This window comes from Balaenoptera physalus (assembly GCF_965194825.1).
Source record: "Balaenoptera physalus genome assembly, chromosome: 9".
In the NCBI taxonomy this organism is placed as follows: Eukaryota; Metazoa; Chordata; class Mammalia; order Artiodactyla; family Balaenopteridae; genus Balaenoptera; species Balaenoptera physalus.
In genome coordinates this window covers 52,071,600-52,091,247 of record NC_138888.1, presented here as the reverse complement: position 1 = coordinate 52,091,247, position 19,648 = coordinate 52,071,600, and the positions used below count along the sequence as shown (strand labels likewise).

The following is a 19,648-nucleotide window of genomic DNA, read 5'->3' as shown; positions in this document are numbered from 1 at the left end:
CAGTTTCTAGAAGATCCTTTTTTGCCTCTACCTGCTTCTGGTGATAGTCAATGATCCGTGGTGTTCCTTGGCTGCAGACACACCACTCTAATCTCTGCCTCTGTGGTCACATGGCATTCTCCCTTTGTGTCTGTGTCTGTGTCCAAATTTCCCTCTTATAAGGACATCAGTCGTTGGATTAGCGCCCGTAATCCAGTGTGACCTCAAGTTGATTACCTCTGCAAAGACCCTATTTGCAAAGAAGGTCCCTTTCACAGGTACCTGCAGTTAGGACTTGAACATGTATCTTTTTGGAAGACACAAAAACAGGTGAACGTTATTTTATTATAGTCATATATTTTAGTGCACAGCAATAAAATATAGTTAGCTCATCAAACTATGATTTCACTGATAAGGTATCACTGCTTAAGATAACTAAAGGCTACGGTTAAAAGAAATGAATCCATTTAAAGGAATATCTTGAGTAAACACTTCTAGGTTTTAGTCAGACATAGCAAAAATTGTGAAGGTGGTAAATTAATGGTGGAATGCCTTGAGCTTGCCCCAAATTCTCTTTTCAAGCATGGTGGTATTTGGAGCGGAAAATAAAGTAAATAACTGAGCCTCTTATTTAAAAGTTTCCCTAAAGAGATCTTACAGTCTCCTCACAGTTAGGTCATTGTGTCACAAACCTCATTGCCTGAAACTTCTTCCTTACACCTAACCCCAATTCCTCTTGCTTCAGTTAAAACGATGACTGCTGGGTATCTACCCTTTATACTATTAAAACCATTAAGTCATCCAACATACAGGTAAGATGAATTTAATAAAGTGTGGCTCGTGAATTCTTTGTTACCCAAAACCACTATTTAAAGTTGGTAAAAAAAAAAAAAAAAAAAGGGACCAAATCTCCTTGGAGAGAGAACTACACTTTTCAAGCAGTTTTGTGGCTGACTGGTGAGTGAACACCAGATGGGGCCAGCAGACCTGGGATCATCTGCGGAGAGTGCCCTGCGTGGATCTGATTCCCGCACACAGACTTCTGGTAAACCACAGGGCTGACAGATTAAGACGTTCCCAGTCTTTTTTCCTGGATCCTTAGAAAATCCCTTCTCATCTGAAATGAGATACCTTGTCACCCTGGCACCTCTCATTAAACAAGAGGATCCAGCCCAGCCTCTATTTAAGGCCGTTTCATCGCTGTGCACACCAGCTCAGCAAAGCAGGGTAAACAAGAGGCATTTTATGTGCTTCTCTTCTATAACCTCCTGCCTCTATCCGAGACACTAAGGATGCCACTTATAAATCATTAAATCTTTCCTCCAGAAAAAGGATTAATCTGCTTTCATACGATCACAAGAGCATGCTTAAATAGAAAGGCACAGGCACCAATGGCACATTCAAAGAAGGCTGCCACGTTTTCAAGGTTTGGTGTCTTAGGAACATTGAAAAGAGGCTAACGTGCCTTCTTCACCATAGCTAATCTGCTTGTGGACTATGGTTACCCCAGCTGCTACGTATAAAGCCTGCCCATTACGCTAAAAAATACTCTAGAAGACTTCAAACCCACTCAAGCCTCAAAGGATACCCCTTTGCTCCTGAACCTGAACCAGGTCTAAGCGTCCTTGTTTGGAGAACAAAGCTCTAGGGTCTGAGTCAGGCGTGTGTGGACTCCCCCCTCCACCCACACCCCTGCAGAGGCCTGGGGGACGCCCAGCACAGCCCATGCTGCTGCGGTTCTGGAGGGTCAGCTGAGCACCTGGAAAGTGCAGAAACTCCAAAGAGAAGCAGGAAGAGGCAGAGGGACAGGAAGGAGAAAGCCAAGAGCCAGAGAGAGAAAGAGAAAGTCCCAAAGCAGCGACAGCAGCCCAGGGAGGAAAGAGGGGCCCACATGAATGAGACTCCAGACCTGCTGACGAATTAGTTCAGGGGGTGCTGGCCCCTTTTCAGGTAGGACACAAGAGCCAACTGCTCACAGTTAAGTGAGCTTGGACTATTTAATTTATTTAAAGAATTTTAAAAGGCACTTGACTTGGATTCTCTAACCAAATGAAGCCCTGAAAAGCGACACCACCACCGTCTGCAAAATTATTCTCAAGTAATCTCTCTGCAATAATAACCCTACATCCCAGAGTCTCAGACACTGTTCTTCCCAGCACTAAACAGTTCTCTCTCTCTCTCATACACACACACACACACACACACACACACACACACACTCACCTTCCACTCCCCTTTCCTCACATCAGTCACAACTTCCCAGCTGAAGGAGCAGCTGCACAGAGTGAACCCTTTCTACAATCAGCTCTGCTACCTCCCCCCGAGGCTGAAAGCCATTGCCTCTCCTGGGATTGATTGCCAGCGGGTCTGCCCAGCCCAGCAGGCCACGTGACCCTGCCCAGGCTGACAAGAAGGTCAGACCACTGGACCAGTGTCCAGAGGGCTCCGTGTGTGAGCGCCTTGGCTCTGCTGTTTAAAGAGATAGCGGCACCACGGGTCCCTAGCCCTGAACCCCAGATGAGAAAAGAAAGTAACAGAGTCGGCCTGATAACACCGCCACGTGAATAACCGTGCAATAACTATTCCCCTCTGCTTAATCAGGTGCCACCACCTAAGGAGCACAGCCAGTGAGTTCTAGAATGCAGGGAAAGAGACCTGCAAGGAGAGAAGCAGAAAGAGGAAGGGGGGCAGGAGGGAGAAGGGCCAGGAGACACTAGCAGGTCCCCGTAGAGCAGCCCCTCCCCTGCTCAGAGCCGGACCTGGGCTTCACTTCCTACCTGGAGTGGCCGGGTCTCCGCCACCAGGCAGCCGCACGCACGCTTCTCGCCAGCACCGCCGCCAGCGCCCAGCGCGTGCTCGGCTGTGGGCGGCAGGGAGGCCCTCGGCGGGACTCCTCGGTGTCCGAAACCAGCAGATCTCCTCTCTGCCCTCCCGCCGCCTTTCACTGCGGTTCTCGTGGAGGTCTGCAGGTTTCCTTCACTCCGGCTCGGTCCCGCCCCTTGTTCTGGCTCAGATAAGCTCATCACGTTCTCCCTTAGGGCCCCCTGTGGCCTCTTGTCCCAGCCTTCCTGGTTCAAAGGGCACCAGGCCACACCACCTATGAGGCTTAGCCTTTCGTTCGCTTCAATTAAATTTTCCATTAACTTGGTCTCTGGCCAGTATAGATTTTCTCTTCAAGCTCGTCTCTAAGTTCAGATCACTCAGCCCTCAGAATCAACCTTATAACTCCCCTTGGGTCCATTTAAGTACATTTATATTTTCCCCCTGACACCTGAACTTCTTTAGTCCTTTCCAATGTTGCTGGTTTGCCTGAGACTTTGTCTTTAAGATTTCCTCTTGTGGAAATTTTGCCCGAAGGCAATTTTGCCCAGTGTCAGCCGTTTGAGAATAGTGAATGCCCTTTCAGTCTCCAGAGGGGAGCAGGTTCCCTAACCACCATCTCTGTGGTCTTTTCTTTGCGGCTTTGCCAAGCCTCTACCCCGAGGCTTAAGGGAATGAATTCCCAGAAGGCGGGGGAGGGTGAGAGTGTGGGACCTCCCACAGTCAAGCTCTGTTTCCTCAATAGCCCCCGCTCTTTTTGGTCTTTCATAGAACTCTGGGGAAATTTAAAGTGACCCTTAATCAGGAAAATGTTGGAGTCCCTGGAATAGAGAACACCATATAACTTTTGGTTCTAAATGGACATCTTAATTTTTAGGAAGGCGTTCCTGTATTTCTCAAGTGGGCGAAGCAGGCTGCCATGTTGTGAGAAGCTCTGTGGAGAGGCCTATATGGCAAGGAACCAATGGCTTGTGGGAAATGGAATCCCGCCAACAACCATATGAATGAGCTAGGAAGTAGATCCTGCCCTAATTGAACTCTGGGATGCTTGCAGCCTTGTGAAAGACCCAGAGCCAGGGGACCAAGTTAAGCTGCACCTGAATTCCTGAGTCACAGAAACTGTGAGATAATAAATGTTATTTTAAGCCACTAAGTTTTGGGGTAATTTGTCACACAGCAATAGATAAATAATACAGGTGGGAAAGGGGAATTTGTTTCATTCCTCTTGACTCTGCATATCTAGGTTGGAAGTTGTAACTATTAATTCGGTAGCAGCTAGGATGTATCTGCTATAGAATATCTAATTCTCTGTCAGGAAGTTTATGGGATTTTTTTTTTTTCCAAAATCAAAGGGTTTACTACTTATGTCTGAGACCCAGAAACTACCAACTAATACGAGAAAGCTCATGGAGTTTATCTTAGAAGGCTACTGGTTTCCAAAGTTGCTTCAATTCCTCTTGGCATGGTTTGCCAATTTAACCCTAGTTCTGATGCACGGTCAGTAGATACTGGTGTGGATAACCTGCAGATATTACCTTAGGACCCACCACAGGGGCTCAGGGTATTAGTCCAGAGGAGCAGCCCAAAGGATAGAGAATCCAATTACAGCTCCTCTGGGCCCTGGAGATTTTGGGATGGCCAAATCTCATATACTTGATCCTTTGTTTCCATCAGTCCTTGTGCTTTCTGTGTTCTGATGTATAAACCAGAGACCTTGGTCACCATCTCCTTGGATCTCCTTAGAGACCTTGCCCATTCCCTACGTCTACTCTTCCATCAAGGCAGGAGCCTCTTTGGACAGGCCTGCCAGAGACACAGAGGGCCTTCCGCACCTGGCTCAGCTGTCCCCAGCATCGTCCCCAGTCCAAGAGTGGCTCATGGGGGATTGATGGGTAGGGGTGTCACATGAAGGACAGTTTCATGGAACAAAGGGGAAGATTTCCAGTAGATTTCTTTATTTGAAGAGAGGCATGGGGCAGGGGCAGGGGTGTCTTTCAGAGAATTCCTGAGACCAGCCTTGTAGGAAGAAAGAGCTCATACCGCCTATTTTTTGGCAGCCTCTTTTTCTCCTCCACACTCCCTCCTAGAAGGAGCTCTCCCAAACAGTAGAAAGCCTACTGGGGATTTACTACCATCATCATTCTGCTCCTCAAGTCTTTGGTGTTGGCATCTTTAATCCACAAAATGACTTTATTTGTGATCTTGGACATGAGGAGCGTTATCTTCATTTCTTTTTGTTCCATTTTAAAGTATATACTTTCTATTAAAATATTACCAAACTGGTCACCATGATTCAATAGTAGCCTATTTATCCCATATTTCAAGTACCTTGGGAGGTTCCAACAACTTAATTGGAACATTCATTCATTCATTTAACCAATAATTATTGAATCCTTGTGCTTCCTCAATATCTACAGGATTCAAAAGAGAACCAAAGCATTACAGCGCAAAGGGATCCAATAAATTACTGAGCATTGTGAAAATCTATTTCAAATTCTACAAAACCCAGTGTTTTCCTTAGTGGTTACATTTTTCCCTTTTAGCTCAATGTTTTGAAATAGGTACAGATATTATACTTTAATGAATGATATCACTGAAAGGATGATAAATAGCTTTTCCTAAATGAACTCATGTTGGCACACAGGCAGAGCTAAGATCAGGAATTCTACACTGGCAAACACTCCCTATTCCATGCTGTAAGAGCTCTGGCTGGGCTTCTCCTGGACCCATCTGTCCGAAAATATAGGAAGGCCTTTTATATTTGCTGCCGAACTTGCGGACATTCTTCTTTTCACCTTTCCATCAAAACTTCCTGCAAAGATTCTTAAGAACTGAGCTTGACACTGATACTTTGTTCTCCTTCCAAATGACCCCCTTTCCAATGCATGGCTTGAGAACCTGATGGCTCATTTTGTTAACATGGCCCGTGGCTATGACAGGGTGAACATAGCTCTGCAATATTCTAATCATTGGCCTGCACACACCTTCCTTCATTTCTTTTTTTCCCCCATCATTTCATATATTATTTAAAATACCAGGTCAAACCACACCTAGTGTCGGTGGAGTAGGCCACTTTGTGTGGGTTTTGTAGGGATGAGAAAGTTCTCCTGGTGTAGGATGATAGGCTCTGCCTGTCCTGTGGATGTCGTCTAGCAACGATGTAGCTAGGGCACAAGGATAAGGATGAGACACTCCTTGGGGCCAAGATATTAACCAGAAGGAGAAAAGATAATTGATGTCCCTGGAGTGCAGTTTCTGCCTAGATTTTGCTAAGTGGGCATCTGTGTTTGTTTTGTTCTTTTACATCTTTTCTAGAAGAAGTGACACAGGGGTACCACAAGCCACTTGTGAACATCCATTTTGTGTGGTCAGGCTTCTGAGCCAGGGAACAGGACACACACACACCCCAGCAAGTGTTGGGTAATGGGGCCCTACCGATAGGCTTGGGAGGAAAAGCAAAGGGCCAGGGAGGAGAAGACCTAGGCTCAGCTTCCACCCTGCTGCTGCCTTTCTGTGTGGCTCTGAACCAGTAGCCTCAGCTCTGCAGGTATCACACGTAGAGGGAGCTCAGAAACTGTTTACCAACTGATCATATAGATAGTTCTGTATAATGGAACTCATGCCACTTGATAAGCTCTATTTTCTTTTAGAAATAAACAACCTTTTGGAGAGAGAGATATTCTCTGGATAGTCATTCTCTGTACAGCTATTACATTAGACAAATTTGTAGTTTAACAAGGAAGCAGATTTGATTTCTAGATGGCTGGGTATGAAGGTTCAACCATTCAACCACAGCAGAATGTACCGTGCGTGTCTGTTACTCCAGTAGTTTTCTGGTGCCTGGCTCCAAGACCACCAGCCAAGGAAGAAAACATCAAGTCTCAAGAATAAATGTCCTTTCTCATCTCCCACCCCCACCGTCTGTGTATCAAAAAAAGCTACTCAACAAAAAGTAAACAATTTGTTCCCATCATGTCAAACCTTCAAAAGGCAGGAAACCAATCACTAAACTAGATCTTGCAAAAGAGTTCAGCTATCACATTTGTGGTTTCCAGAGAAGATCTCCCCAACGCTTGGTGAGCAGACAGTTTGTTCTGTTGTGTCGCATAGAATTCGAAACAGTAAATATTTACTGTGGACTTGTTACGTCTCAGGCTCTGCTGGGGACTGCACGTCCCTGCCCTCAAGTCTACCTAGCAGGGAGATGAGGTCTGGACCCAGATTCTAGCAGTATAAGGCAGGGAGGGTATGTAAACAAGGGTCTGAGAGAACAGATCCCTGGGGTCTTCTAGGAATTCAGGGAAGCTTAGAGGGCAACAGAGACCCTGCTGCCGGTGGTGGTCAGGCCGCACCGAGAAATTTGCCCGTCATCATTCTTTCCTTTCTTTTACTCTCTTCCCCAGCACTGCAAACCTCCTCTTTCTCACCTGGATTTGCACATGTGCCACCTTGCCTGACTACTCTGCCCCCTCACGCCCCTCTCTTCTTCTCCAGCTCACAGACACCTCCACGGGGCACCAGATCATCCTCAGCAGCAATGCTTTTACAGGTTCTAGCACAGATAGACTTATTTTACTGAAAACCTGAAATAACTTTACCTCTGGGAGCAGGACTCCGTCAGCACACACTTTCTTGTTCAGAGTGTGGTCCCCAACCAGCAGCAGCACGGACATCACCTGGGAGCCTGTTAGAAACCAGACTCTCAGGCCCCACTCCAGCCCTCCTGAGCCAGAATCCACATTTTATCAAGATGCCCGGGTGGTACCAGGGCATATTAAAGTTTGAGAAGCACTGGCTAAAGCTTACTTATAATTGAGACCTTTTTTTTTTTCAGCATTCAAAGATAAGGTAAAATTTCCCCATGATCATCTCAGGACTTCTGACAGAACCACAAATGTTATCAAATCCATGTTTTTGCTTCCATTCTCCTAAAGCATCCAGGGAACTGCTCTTCTTCTGAAACCATGAACATTTGGCTGTCAGTTAATAGATTTGGAGGAAAATGACTAAAATTCTTGGTCTCAAGCCAAGAACTCTACCTTCCAGACTGAATTCAGGCAGCTGAGTGGGTCTGAAGCCCGGTTTTCCCTGAATGCAGGAGAAACATCATTTGGTGACAGAGTGTATCTTTCAAAGGTCTGAGGAAGAGATTTGGAAGAAGCCCTCTCTCTGCTCTAATGTGAGCCCTTCTGTCTCGGTATCCTCATCTTCCCCTTTGGGGGACCCCTCCCCAGGGCTCCTGGGGCCTCTCACCTCCTGCTGTCCGTGGCCTTCCTCTGCCACCTCCAGCCGTGACTCTCAGCTTGGAAGGGACCAGAGAGGACATCTTGCTCTTCCTCCTCTGGGCTGCCAGAGTTCACCCTAATGGCCCTGACACGTGGACACCTGCACTTGGCACCAGTAATGAGGAGATCTCTCCATCCAAGCAGCTCCTTCTACTTCTGAATGGCTTTGACTTTTCAAAGTTCTTTACAATGTCAACCCCACCTGACTCCTGAGGGAGCTGTCTTCTGAGAGTTCCACCTGGTTAGTCAGCTGCCAAGTCCTCTACGTGGGAAAGTATTCCTGAAACCCAGGCTTCTCCAACTTTAATGTCTTCAAAACACCTGGGACCTGTTGTGAAGGAGTGAGGGAGGGCCACTGAGCTTTTCCTTTCTCAGGTTATGACAGTGCTCCTGACCAGAGTTTGAGTGGCAAGACGTGAGGTTTAATTAAATCTATCTTCAGGGCCACGGAGAACAGATCCACATGACCTGCTGTCATATCCTGGAACAGAAAATTGTGTCTTCCCCAAATCAACCATTTTTTAATATAGTTCCTTATGTGTCATGGTTTTGCATTTTCTTATTGTCTGATTAACTGTCTTTTGGAAATGTCCTAATGAGTGTTGACAAACCCTCTAACTGTGTGGCACCAAACCTGGAACACTCCAGCTTTGACTGAACAACCTTGGGGCAGAGCAGCATCTGGTTCAAATGAGTTCAAGACTGTACGATCTTGTTTAGGAACGACGTGGTCCTACGGATAGATATGAAGCCTAAAATCAATGAAGACCTCCATCCCTTCGCTTATAAATGCACCTGCCTTTCTTGCCACAATCGTGGGAAAGTGGGTAATAAACTAATTCCTCATCCAAGGTAATAATAACTTGATATGTTATCCTTTAAGGGAACTTTGACAAGGCAGTCCTAAAGAGGCAACGTCTTAGTCTAAAGGCAAACTCTTTAGTGGTATCATCCTAGGCCCCATGGCAGACGGGTAGGAGAGATGTGTGCCAGGGGGCTGCTCAAAGCTTACCGTGCCGTAGCTGCTTCCTCCACCCTCCCTGGGGCCCCAGACACAAGAAACACACAGCGCTTGGTTCTGTAGCACCCAGGGCACTGGGAACAATTTCCACAAGAACTGGAGCAATTCATTTTTTCAGAGCAGCCACAGGCTAGGGAAGGGCTCATGAAGACAACTGGAGTCATTACTTCCAAAGCCAAGCCAACTAGGAAAGAAACCAGCTTGCAGGCAGAAATACCGGCCTCAGCCAAGGGAAGAAGTGAGGCGGCTACACTACACTTTTCCCAGGAAGAAGACAGTAACTTCACTCAGCATGGTGAGCTTGGAAGGAGAAAGAATAAGGTGGAAACCAAGGCAAAGGTTTCCTCAATGATCACTTAAGGAGAGCTGAAGGGGGGTTCCTGGGACAGGAAGTTAAAATGAAACTATTTTAGTTTCAGTTTTGCTGAAGCTGCAAGACAATAGTCTCCCCATACCAGAGTGAAGTGTGGAGATCTAGCAGAAAGAGGTGGTGGGAAGCCAGTTTTACATGTGTAGATGACCACCCACATGCAGCCTGCAAAAGAAATTGTAGAGGTTGAAAAGCAGGTTGAACAGAAGATGAACTGTGGAGAGAACTGCCCCATGTGTTCCAAGGGCTTCAGTGTGGCCGTGTGAATAGCTTGATATCTGTCCCTGGAGCTCAAGAGACACAATGGATTATTGCTTGATTTCCATGAGAAACCAAAAAGTCTGGCTGCTGTGATGGCAGGACAAAGGAGAGGTGCCTGCTGAGATCAGCCTGCATGCCCTGAGTTTGTTTGGGCAAAGGATGTTTCTAAGGGACCAGATGCGGGCCATCAGAAGAGAGATCTGAAGTGAGATTATCTTAGATCCTTTCCATAGGACTGTCTGGAGGCACAAGGGGGCCTCAGCAGAAAGAAGCTAGAGATGTACCCACGGATGCCTTGAGGCTGTGGGAAGAATTGTTAAGTGACCAGCCAGAGAAGAGTTACCTTTGTCCATGTCAAGGAACGTGCAGATGAGAGATGGTAGGATCACCAAAGGACCCATGCAAGAGCCCACAGGATGCAGAATCAGCTTGAAACACCTGCCAGAACCAGGGAGCCTGATGCCAGCTCACAGCGGGATTAGTCAAGTAAAAACTCTCCTACCTCTTGCCTCCCCTCCTTCCCTCACTCTGATCAGGAAGGATTGGGAATCATTACTAGCTCGATAAGGAAGGGGCAAAAACATGGGGTTGGGCAGGAGGTGGAGAGAAGCCAACCATGCCCTCCTTTACTGCTGCAGGCAACTGGCCTGAAGCAGGGCTGAGCTGGGAATGGGGAGTAGTTCCATCTTTGAGTGAAATTTAAAGTTTGATGATCACACTGACCTGGACATATTAATTATTTACTGGACAATGTTTTGTTATCTGAAAGGAGCCAGAAAAGTCACAAGATTTGCCCTGAATTTCATCCATGGACAGGGAAGAAGTGGTCTCACAGGAGACTTTCATTTAAAGGAGAATGGGAGACATGCATTATGTGGCTTTATGATTATGTCCATGGGTCATTGCTTGTTCAATGTAACAATGACTTTAGGGTGTGCGAAGTGAAAACAGATCATCATCTGCTATTTTCATTGTAAGATATGTTAGCTTTACAATATGTTTCTGAGTCAACTAAGGTTTACAGGAGAGGCCAGATTCATAGACTGTCAGAACCAGAACATTATACATGAGCAACTCAGCCCATCATTTCACACAGGAAACTGAGGTCCAGAGACATGAGAAGACTTCCCCAAGCTCACACATATAGAGGCATCAAGAAAAACACAGAAGTATATAGCATCTGCTCACACAGACTATATTTAATTAGGTACATTTCTTTGTAAAGGCCAGATTTCTTCCTGTTTCCCAGGTCTCTGAGAGTTTAAAGTAAAATTGTAGACAAGGCTCTTGACAGGATGTGAGAAAATCTATGCTTAGAATCTAACTTTATCCTTCCCTGATGTTCTCCTAGGCTTAAAACATAGCCACTCCTATTATAAGTATCCTTTTGTTGAATGCTCTAAGCCTGTCTGTGAGCACATACCTGCAAATGTAAGTTTTTCATTATTCATACTGGTCACTCAATACCTCAAAAACTTTCCTAAGCTCACATACGTATTTGCCTTATTCCAAGACAGGGTTTCGCATGGTGCTTGGAACAGAAAAGGGTTCAGCAAGTGTTTGCAGAATGACATAATGGCTAGATTCCATTTCACTGTCTATGTGTTCTTTATGTATCAACAACACTGCTTCCAGGGAAAGAAAAAAAGGCAACATGCCTGTTCATCCTTGGGAACCTGGAATCTAGAACCTGGACTCATGTTCAACTCCTTGCAAATCCATAACTCAGGGCCGCTAAGTGCGGAAGGAAGGAGCAGCCCATTGGGCAGACAATGGTGTGGCAAGTTTGCCCATGTGGCCTTGCTGCCCTTCCCACTGGCCAGTTCCCGATGCTGAGCTATTCTGGGGCTGGTGATACAAAAGGCATTCAGCCCCTGGGTCACTTTCTATCCTGTGATGAGAGAGAAACACTCTCACTGGAGGACATATGTGATTTATGGGCAGGTCAAATTCCTGCCAGGTTAGACACTCTGTTACACATTTTATTGACCTGGATAGGAATCTGAGGCCCCCAGACAGGACCAACGTAATCAATTCTTTAGCCCTTGTTTCTTCAGGATTTCTTTGTTCCTGAGGCTAGTAGTCCTTCAATTACTCAACGATGATGAATAAATGCCCAAGAGTCTTAATTAGAAGAGAGGAAAAAAAAATCACTCATTGCATGTGATGCGGTCTCATTGTCTAAATTCTAATAACATAGGCCTAGAAGCTATATTGTCAGCTCTCAGTAGCTGGAGCCATCTCTTCCCACTGCAGCCTGGGCAGGGACCGTCGGGGTGTCCTTGGTCCTGGTCAGCCTTGACTCTTCCCCGGGTGCCCAGAGGAGCAGCCCATGAGCTTCCAGCAGCAGAGCTCCCAGGAGCCCCCTCAGTGGCAGCCTCACCTGCCCCGGGAGGGCGGGGACACCTGGAACCACCTGCAGGCCCAGGAAGACAGACGGGCAAACCCTACCTGACTCCATCCTGTCTTCCTGGCTCTCAGGGGCTTCCTCGGAGGCGCTGGTGCCCCTGGGGAACGGCTGGTGGCTGAAGAGGTCGTCACACAGGAGGCTTCGGCACAGCTTGGCAAGGAAGCGGAGGACGTACCCGATGCTGTTCACCACGGGCAGACTCCGCAGGTGCTGCTTCCCATCAAAGGACGCGGAGACTGGAAGAGCAAAGAGACAGCGACTCAGAGTGGGACTCTGGGAAAGCCGTCAGCCCGTCAGCCCTGGGGAAGAGGTTTTGGTTTGTTCAGTTTTGTTTTGTTTTTAACTAAGCTGTATTTGGATTTCACCTGTTCTTCCACTAATGTCCTATTTCATTTCCAGGATCTCATTCAGGAGACCACATCGGGTGTAGCTGTTGTGTGAACTCGGTCTCCTCGGGTCTGTGACTGTTTCACAGTCTTTTCTTGTTTTTCATGATCTTGACAGTCTTGAAGAGTACTGGTCAGGTATTTTGTAAAACGTCCCTCGATCTGGTTTGTCTGATGTTTTTCTTATGATTTTACTGGGGTCATGGGTTTTTGAGGAGGAAGACCACAGAGGCAGTGGGGGGTGGTACATGATAGCCACAGTTCATCACTGGGATGTTAACCTTTATCTCCTGGCCAAGACAGCGTTTGCCACATTTCTCCCCTGTATTCTTTGTATTCTATTCCTGGGAAATAAGTCACAAGGTCCTACCCACAGTTAAGGGCAGTGGAGGGATTAAGCTTTACCTCCTGGAGAGGGAAGAGTCTCTGTATCATTTGGAATTCTTCTATAAAGGAAGACTTGTCCCATTTCCTCCATTTATTTATTTGTTTATTCATTAATATCAGTGCAGACTCAATATATTTATTCTGGGGGAATTCCCTGGCGGTCCAGTGGTTGGGACTCAGCGCTCTCACTGCCAAGGGCCTGGGTTCGGTCCCTGGTTGGGGAACTAAGACCCCACAGGCCACGTGGTGTGGCCAAAAATAAATAAATAAATAAATAAAAGTTTAAAAAATATATACTTATTTTGTGTTGTGGGTTGTCCAATACTATATTATGTATCTTATTGCTAAATTATTCCAATTTTTGTCTTTGGCATCTTTCAGATTGACTCCTGTGTCCCTATGACATACCCTCATTTTTTTTAAGCAACTCTAGATAGATAGATCTAGATCAATAGGTAGGTCTAGATAGATACGTCTAGATCTAGCCATATAGGTATATTCAAATAAACCTGAGTTCATATTGAGGTCCCCAACTCTAACGCAGCACCACAGTGTTCAGGGTGCATTCAGCCTTCTGGGGAGAAGTCTTTATAAAAGAACAATAATGTCTCCACAGTGATGCTAGATCAAACTCAGTTTCTCTAGGGTGACCAGAATTTAGAAGAAACACCTGGTTCTTCCAGCCCAGAGCATGTTGCTTTCTGTAATCCCCCTCACAGCCCTCTGCTGCTGCATGAAGCTCGCACGGCAGCCCCAGGGTGCAGAACACGTGAGAAGATCCCCAGCAGGACATTCTGCTCCCACACGGGCTCTGCCCTCAGCACCAGCACCTGGAGGGCAGCCTGGATCCTTATACTATATCTCTCAAAGGCTAGCACACTGTAAGGGCTGCGGCAGGGCGACCAGAGCTAGTTTTGATTTCAGAACTAAAACACAAACAACAAAAAAACTCCACACCCTTTTAAATTAGAAATCAAAACAATCTATTTCTTCTGTGTAACTTTTTATAGTTTGACAAGAGCTTTCACACCTATCACCTCATTTAGGCCTTCTGACTGTCCTGTGAGGACAGTGGAGAAAAAGTTATGACTCCATAATACGGATGAGGAAACTGAGGAGAAGGCCTAGAGTGGTTTTTTCCAGCTCATGAGGCCTGTAAGTGGCACTTGCCTGTCACTTTAATACTCCAGGTGACTCAGATTAGGAGAGCCAGCAAAGAGCTGCTTAGATGCTCAGTAAGGGGGTCACCCTGGCCACTCGAACACTCTGGAAATTCCCTCTTAGGTGGGCACTGCTGCTTGCCTCCGATACCTTGAAAGAGTAGGTGTGCTGGAAACTGAACCCACAGCAGGAAGGTCTGGGTCATCAGGCCTGTGCCATAAATCAGTGTGTATACATTCCCAGAGGTGCCTGGATGGTCACATAGTAGGAAAATTCCACCTCCTGGAAGCAGACATGGAATTTGTGAGATCACAAAATCTACCCCTCTGGGAGAGTGTGACTAAGGCAGAGCGTCCCAACAGGTGTGCTAGGACTGGGTCATGGGTACTGAGATACTATTCCCCCTCAGCCTTTGGGGTGGCCCAAGGCCCAGCCACAGCAGGTTAAATTCCCTTAGCCCATGGTGCCAGCACCAGTGTCACCATTTTCTACATGGGGATGTTTAGAAAGCAGTGCCCTAAGGATCAGGTTCTAGGTGGAGAGTGGGAGAGTCTGACTATTCCTCCTTGAGTCCCTCCCTAAACCACCTTGGGGCTATCGCCACCTTGCTGGGCTGCCACATCACCATCAGAAACGTGAAAGCCCACCTTGCCACCTCATAACCTCAAGGCGGCGGCATGAGGAGGCCCCTCAGCGCTACTGCATTCTCCATGACCAAGTCCTCAGCTCTGGCCTTCCTGGGAATCCCTCAGCCAAGGGAAACTTGGCAGGGCTCTGCCCGCTCATGCATTGGTGCCAGGCACTGCAGAGCCTCCTCCCCAGCACCGAGGCCCCTGAGGCCACAGAAAGGCTGAGCAGGAGAGCAGGGAGAACGGGGTCAGCTCTCCCAGCTTGGGGGCAGGGGCCACAAAGAACTCAGACGGGATTCGCTCAAGAGTGGGGACACACGGTACAGGAGGAGCTTTCTCTTAGCACTGGGTCTGCGTCTTGAGCCCTGCTGTTTAGCAAGGAAAAGGACAAGGCCTTCAAACTCAGAGGGCAGCCCAGGATCAAGAACCTGGCTCTCAGACAGAAACCAGGAGAAGAACAGCCAAGGAGCTCTCAGAGGCCTAACAGCAGGACTCTCCTCCTGGCCTCTCTTGGTGCAGTACTTCTTTGTCCTGTCTCTGCCCACATCTGCTGAAGTCTCTTAAAAGTCACCCTGGGTCAGACACATGCACCCAGACCTTGCCAAGTTCTATTTTAATCAATTACCAGCAAGTCAGACCCAGCTTCCTGCTCAGAGGGAGCTCCAGAAGGAGGGCTGAATCAATCAGAGTGGGTGAATCTGTGTTGGAAAATCTCCCCATCTGCAAGCCCTCGGGATCAATCTGGAGTTAAATAAAACACTTATGCTTTGGTTTTTCAGGAAGCAGCCACATTAAAGGCCCCTCTCCCTGACCCTTTCTTAGCCAGCCAGCAAGGTCACCTGCGCTGCCCCGTGGCTGGGGTATTGTATCCCTTTTCCCTGGTGATACGGAGGCTGTGTCTATGATGCTGGGCCAGAGAAGACACCAGGCTGTCCCCTTGGAGTCAAAGCATCTTGCAAAGGCCTGGAGCTCCAGGGCTTAAGGGCAGGTGGTGACAACCACTGTGCATGTGGAGAGCCTCGGGTAAGACAGACAGAGCCTCTGCGGGGAAACATTTGAAGGGGGCAGAGCTCCCAATTCTGCCTCAGACTTGTGGTGACAGTTTCCACTCCCTCTGGATGCTGTTGGGTCAGGGTGGAAACTGGAGGAGGGTGGTGACAATGGGAGATGGGATTGACCCTGAAGGCTCTTGTTTAAAAAAAAAAAAATGTCCTGTGAGATGGAGTTAAGACCATGAACTTTCCCCACTTCCCTGCATGGTGTTAAGGAATAAAGGAATAAAGCAGAGGAAGGGAGAATAAATAGTGACAAGGGCTGATGTGTTAGATATGTGGTCAGGGAAGGGCTTTTTGATAAGGTGGCATTTGAGTAGGAATCTGAAGGAACTCCAGGAGCAAGTCATGTGGACAGTTGGGGAAAGAGCATTCCAGAAAGAGAAACAAGCAGGTGCAAAGGCCCTGAGGCAGGAGGAGCATGGTTGGAGGACACAGGAATGAAGCCACTGTGGCCAGAGCAGAGTTTGGGACTCAATAGAAGTGCCCAGGAGATCAAGGAAGTTCCCAGGACCAGGTCACATAGGACCTGGGGGCCCCTGTAAGGATGTGGGCTTTTTCTCAGAGTGACATGGGAGCCATTGAGGGTTTGGAGAAAAGGAGGGGCATGATCTGACTTAGATTTTGAAAGAACCAGAATTGTGAAAGGATTCTGGATATATTTTGAAGTTGATTCTGAAAGGATTCTGGATATATTCTGCAGTTAGAACAATAGGATTTATTGATGGGTTGGAAGTGGGAGGTGAAAGAGGCAAGTCAAGGGAGAGGATTCAGATGTCCAGTCTTCTTATCCAGATCTGGAAGTATCTTCTCCTCAAGCCCCAAGAGACACCTTCGGCACACAGGCTCATTTAAGGACCCTGGAGCCCAGAAGATGGGGACAGACCCTGGCCACAGTCCCCTAAGCCTGATTACAGCTATTTTCCTCTTTGGAGACACACCCACGGCCCTCCTCATACAGCCTGTTCCAGGGCTTTACCTGACACCATCTCACCACCGTAGCCCTGCTTGACCAGGGAGAAGACCAGCTTCTGCTGGTGGGCACAGTCGATGCACGCTTGCACGGCCTGCTGCAGGACAGCCGACGGCCTCTCGGGCCCAAAGTGCTCGGGGAGCTGCTGTACCTTCCTCCTCTCCAGGTACGGCCCTGCGTTGGCTTGCTTGTTGATGTAGAGGCAGACTGTGGAAACAGACCCACAAAGCCCTCAGCATCGAAGCACATCAGGCCAGGGGTGGCTCCCGTGCACACTGGGGATGCCTCAGCCATGTCCCCTTGTGGTCTTGGGAAAGCAAAGGCCAAAGTGGGACCAGTTCTTCCCAACTTAAGAAGTAAAAGAGGCAATAGAGTCAGTCACCTCCAGCTGCCAGGGCTTGCTCTCAGAAAGGCCTCCTGGTTGGGAAGAAATAGGCATGTCCCCTCCGATGTACTCAAATCTGAATTGTAGACAATTATGGACAATTGTGGACCATGTATATAAATGTATTTATGTGCTGGGAACATACACAAAATCTTCCCTTCTCCTCCCAGGAAGCTATCAAGCTGTATATAATGTTTGCCATTTTTTTTGTTAACCTTCAGTAATTAAAAAAAATCAACATGTTGCTAATTACTCCAAAGACTATATATTCGATGAAATTCTAAAGAGAATTCTGTTTACAATCTCAGGATAATGAACACTCAGCAGTCCATTTAGGTGAGCCCAACCAATGGTCCCCACACTTTTAAACTAATATACCCCATTGGTAAAAAAATTTTTAGCACATGCCCCAACATGTGTTTATTTATTTATAGATTATATACATTCTCAACTGTATTAATATATTACATACATTTTAAAGATGTAACCAAAAAATAGAAAATTTTAAAGGATGAGATAAAAAGAAATATTAATAGTAGGTGTCATATTTTCTTCCACATGTTAATGACTCCTCTTATGTCTCCCCCTCCCCCCAGCCCAGGTATGAGCATCTTACCCTCGGGGCCACTAGTGCAGAGGAGTGTTAAAAAGGGACTTTAAGAGGAGACCAATATGACTTTGGGAGGATTAAACAGTAACAACAAAGTTGAAGAAAATTAGTTTTTATTGAGCACCTACTATATTCCAGGCACTGTATATCCTTTATCTTGTTTGAGTCTCAAGATAAGCCTGAGAATTAAATATTATTACTTCCTCTACTAAAGAAGAAACTGAAGTTAAAAGTGGTTAGTGGCTGCTCAGAAAGTGTAATTAATGGTGCAATAGGGATTTTAACTAACCTCTTTCTGATGTCACGGCCTGTGCTCTTTTCACTCTACCAGGCTTCCTTCTTCGACTAATCCCACATGATTAAGGAAAATCTAATTGCTAAGGGACCTTCATGCCAGGCAGTGTGCTAGGCCCTACCGAGAAAATCTATACAATCCTTGACTTCAGAGAACTTAGGGCCCAGAAGGGCAGACAGACCTACTCAGAGAATCACAGGAAGTGATGTGGGACCTTGGCTGTGAGAAACATTAGGCAGGTGCTAGGAGAGCCCATCCTGGGAACCTTGGCAGGAAAGTCAGTGAAGGCTTTCTGGAGGGAGGTACCTGAGCTGAGGTACAAGGGAGGAATAGGTTGACCCCAGAGGAAAGATCATTCCAGAAGAAGGAAAGAGAATATGTTACGATCCTATGGTGGGCCCTAAAGACTAAGGGCAGGGCCTTGTTGGCCATACTACAAAGTTTGGTCTTTACCTAACAGCATCAGGAGGGCACTGAGGGATTTAAGGGGGATGGGGCTGGGGATGGTTTGTGATGAGGGGGAACTATGGATGTGTATGTGTATGTGTGTGTGTGTGTATGTGTGTGTGTGTGTGTGTGTGTGTGTGTGTGAGAGAGAGAGAGAGACAGAGAGACAGAGAGACACCATCCGACTGCTGTTACTCTTAAGATGGAACTGTTGGTTGGTGGATGCCCCATGAGAGAGACTGGGCCGAGCTCCACCCTGAACTGGATTGGAAGGCACTGGGTGGGACTGAGGGGCATTAGGATCCTTAGGAGATCTGGAAGTACAAACACAGGGATAGAAACTCTTCAAGGTGAGCAGGCTCGCTGTTGGTGCAAAGTAAACGTGGCTCTGAAGATAAAAGTCTGGGCCGCCAACCACTCTTTCGAGCCTCCACCCACCCACAGCAACCAGCTGAACCCAAGATGCATTGAAAATCAATTTTAAATAATCCACGCTGTGAGACACTAAACTCCTGTTCTCAGAGAATTTGGTCATCCTATCTACTGTCCAACTGACACACTGAATCCTTCATTTGAGCGACCTCAGTGGCAGCTCTCTATCTAGTTCACAAAGTAACTTTAGCTGGCGGGCAGGCCATCCCAGCCTTGGAGTTCATTCGCCTCACCTACCTGTGAGAGCCTGTGGCGCTGCTAAGCTGGGTATGGTGGCTGCATCCTGAGGGATGGAGCTGAGGTCCGGCTCCGGCGTGCTCCGCGGGGGTGAGAGGGCTAAAGGCGTCATGAGAACCCGAGACTTGAGCTGCAAGAGAGAACCCAGAGAGTCAATGAAAATCTGGAGATGCTCTCTACACTTTCCCAGGATCCTTCCTGGGCTCAGTTAACCACTGCTACTCTGTCATTCTTCCACACCTTTCTATTATGCAGCTTTGGGGGCTGAACTTCAGATTCAAGTTCATGATCAAGATTCGAGTTTGGCTCACACCCAGAGGTCAGCTCTTCACCCCGTCCTTACAGTGGAGCCACCCAGGAAATGACTGTGTCAGGCAGCGGGTGTGGGACACACAGAGGTGTGAGGAATTGCAGCCTATAAGCCTCCTGAGTGCAGGATGCAGGGTGGGGGACAGTTCCCAGCCTGAGCCCCTGTGCTCCTGAGGTTCCTGTGGACAGGTCTTTCCTG

At 47.3% G+C, this 19,648-nt stretch overlaps 1 protein-coding gene and 1 long non-coding RNA gene across 2 annotated transcripts in view; both read right to left on the bottom strand.

Moving 5' to 3' along the window:
* Positions 1–19,648, bottom strand: part of SCML4 (Scm polycomb group protein like 4) — a 101,953-nt gene that overhangs the window by 19,861 nt on the left and 62,444 nt on the right. The window contains 3 exon segments of the mRNA XM_082475310.1: positions 12,188–12,382; positions 16,741–16,941; positions 19,141–19,270. Coding sequence (XP_082331436.1) covers positions 12,188–12,382; positions 16,741–16,941; positions 19,141–19,270 — 526 coding nt within the window.
* Positions 9,587–12,181, bottom strand: LOC309667221. Its single transcript, XR_014267635.1, has 2 exons — positions 11,190–12,181; positions 9,587–11,159 (listed from the first exon to the last, which is right to left on the bottom strand). It is a non-coding gene; the product is annotated as an uncharacterized lncRNA (long non-coding RNA).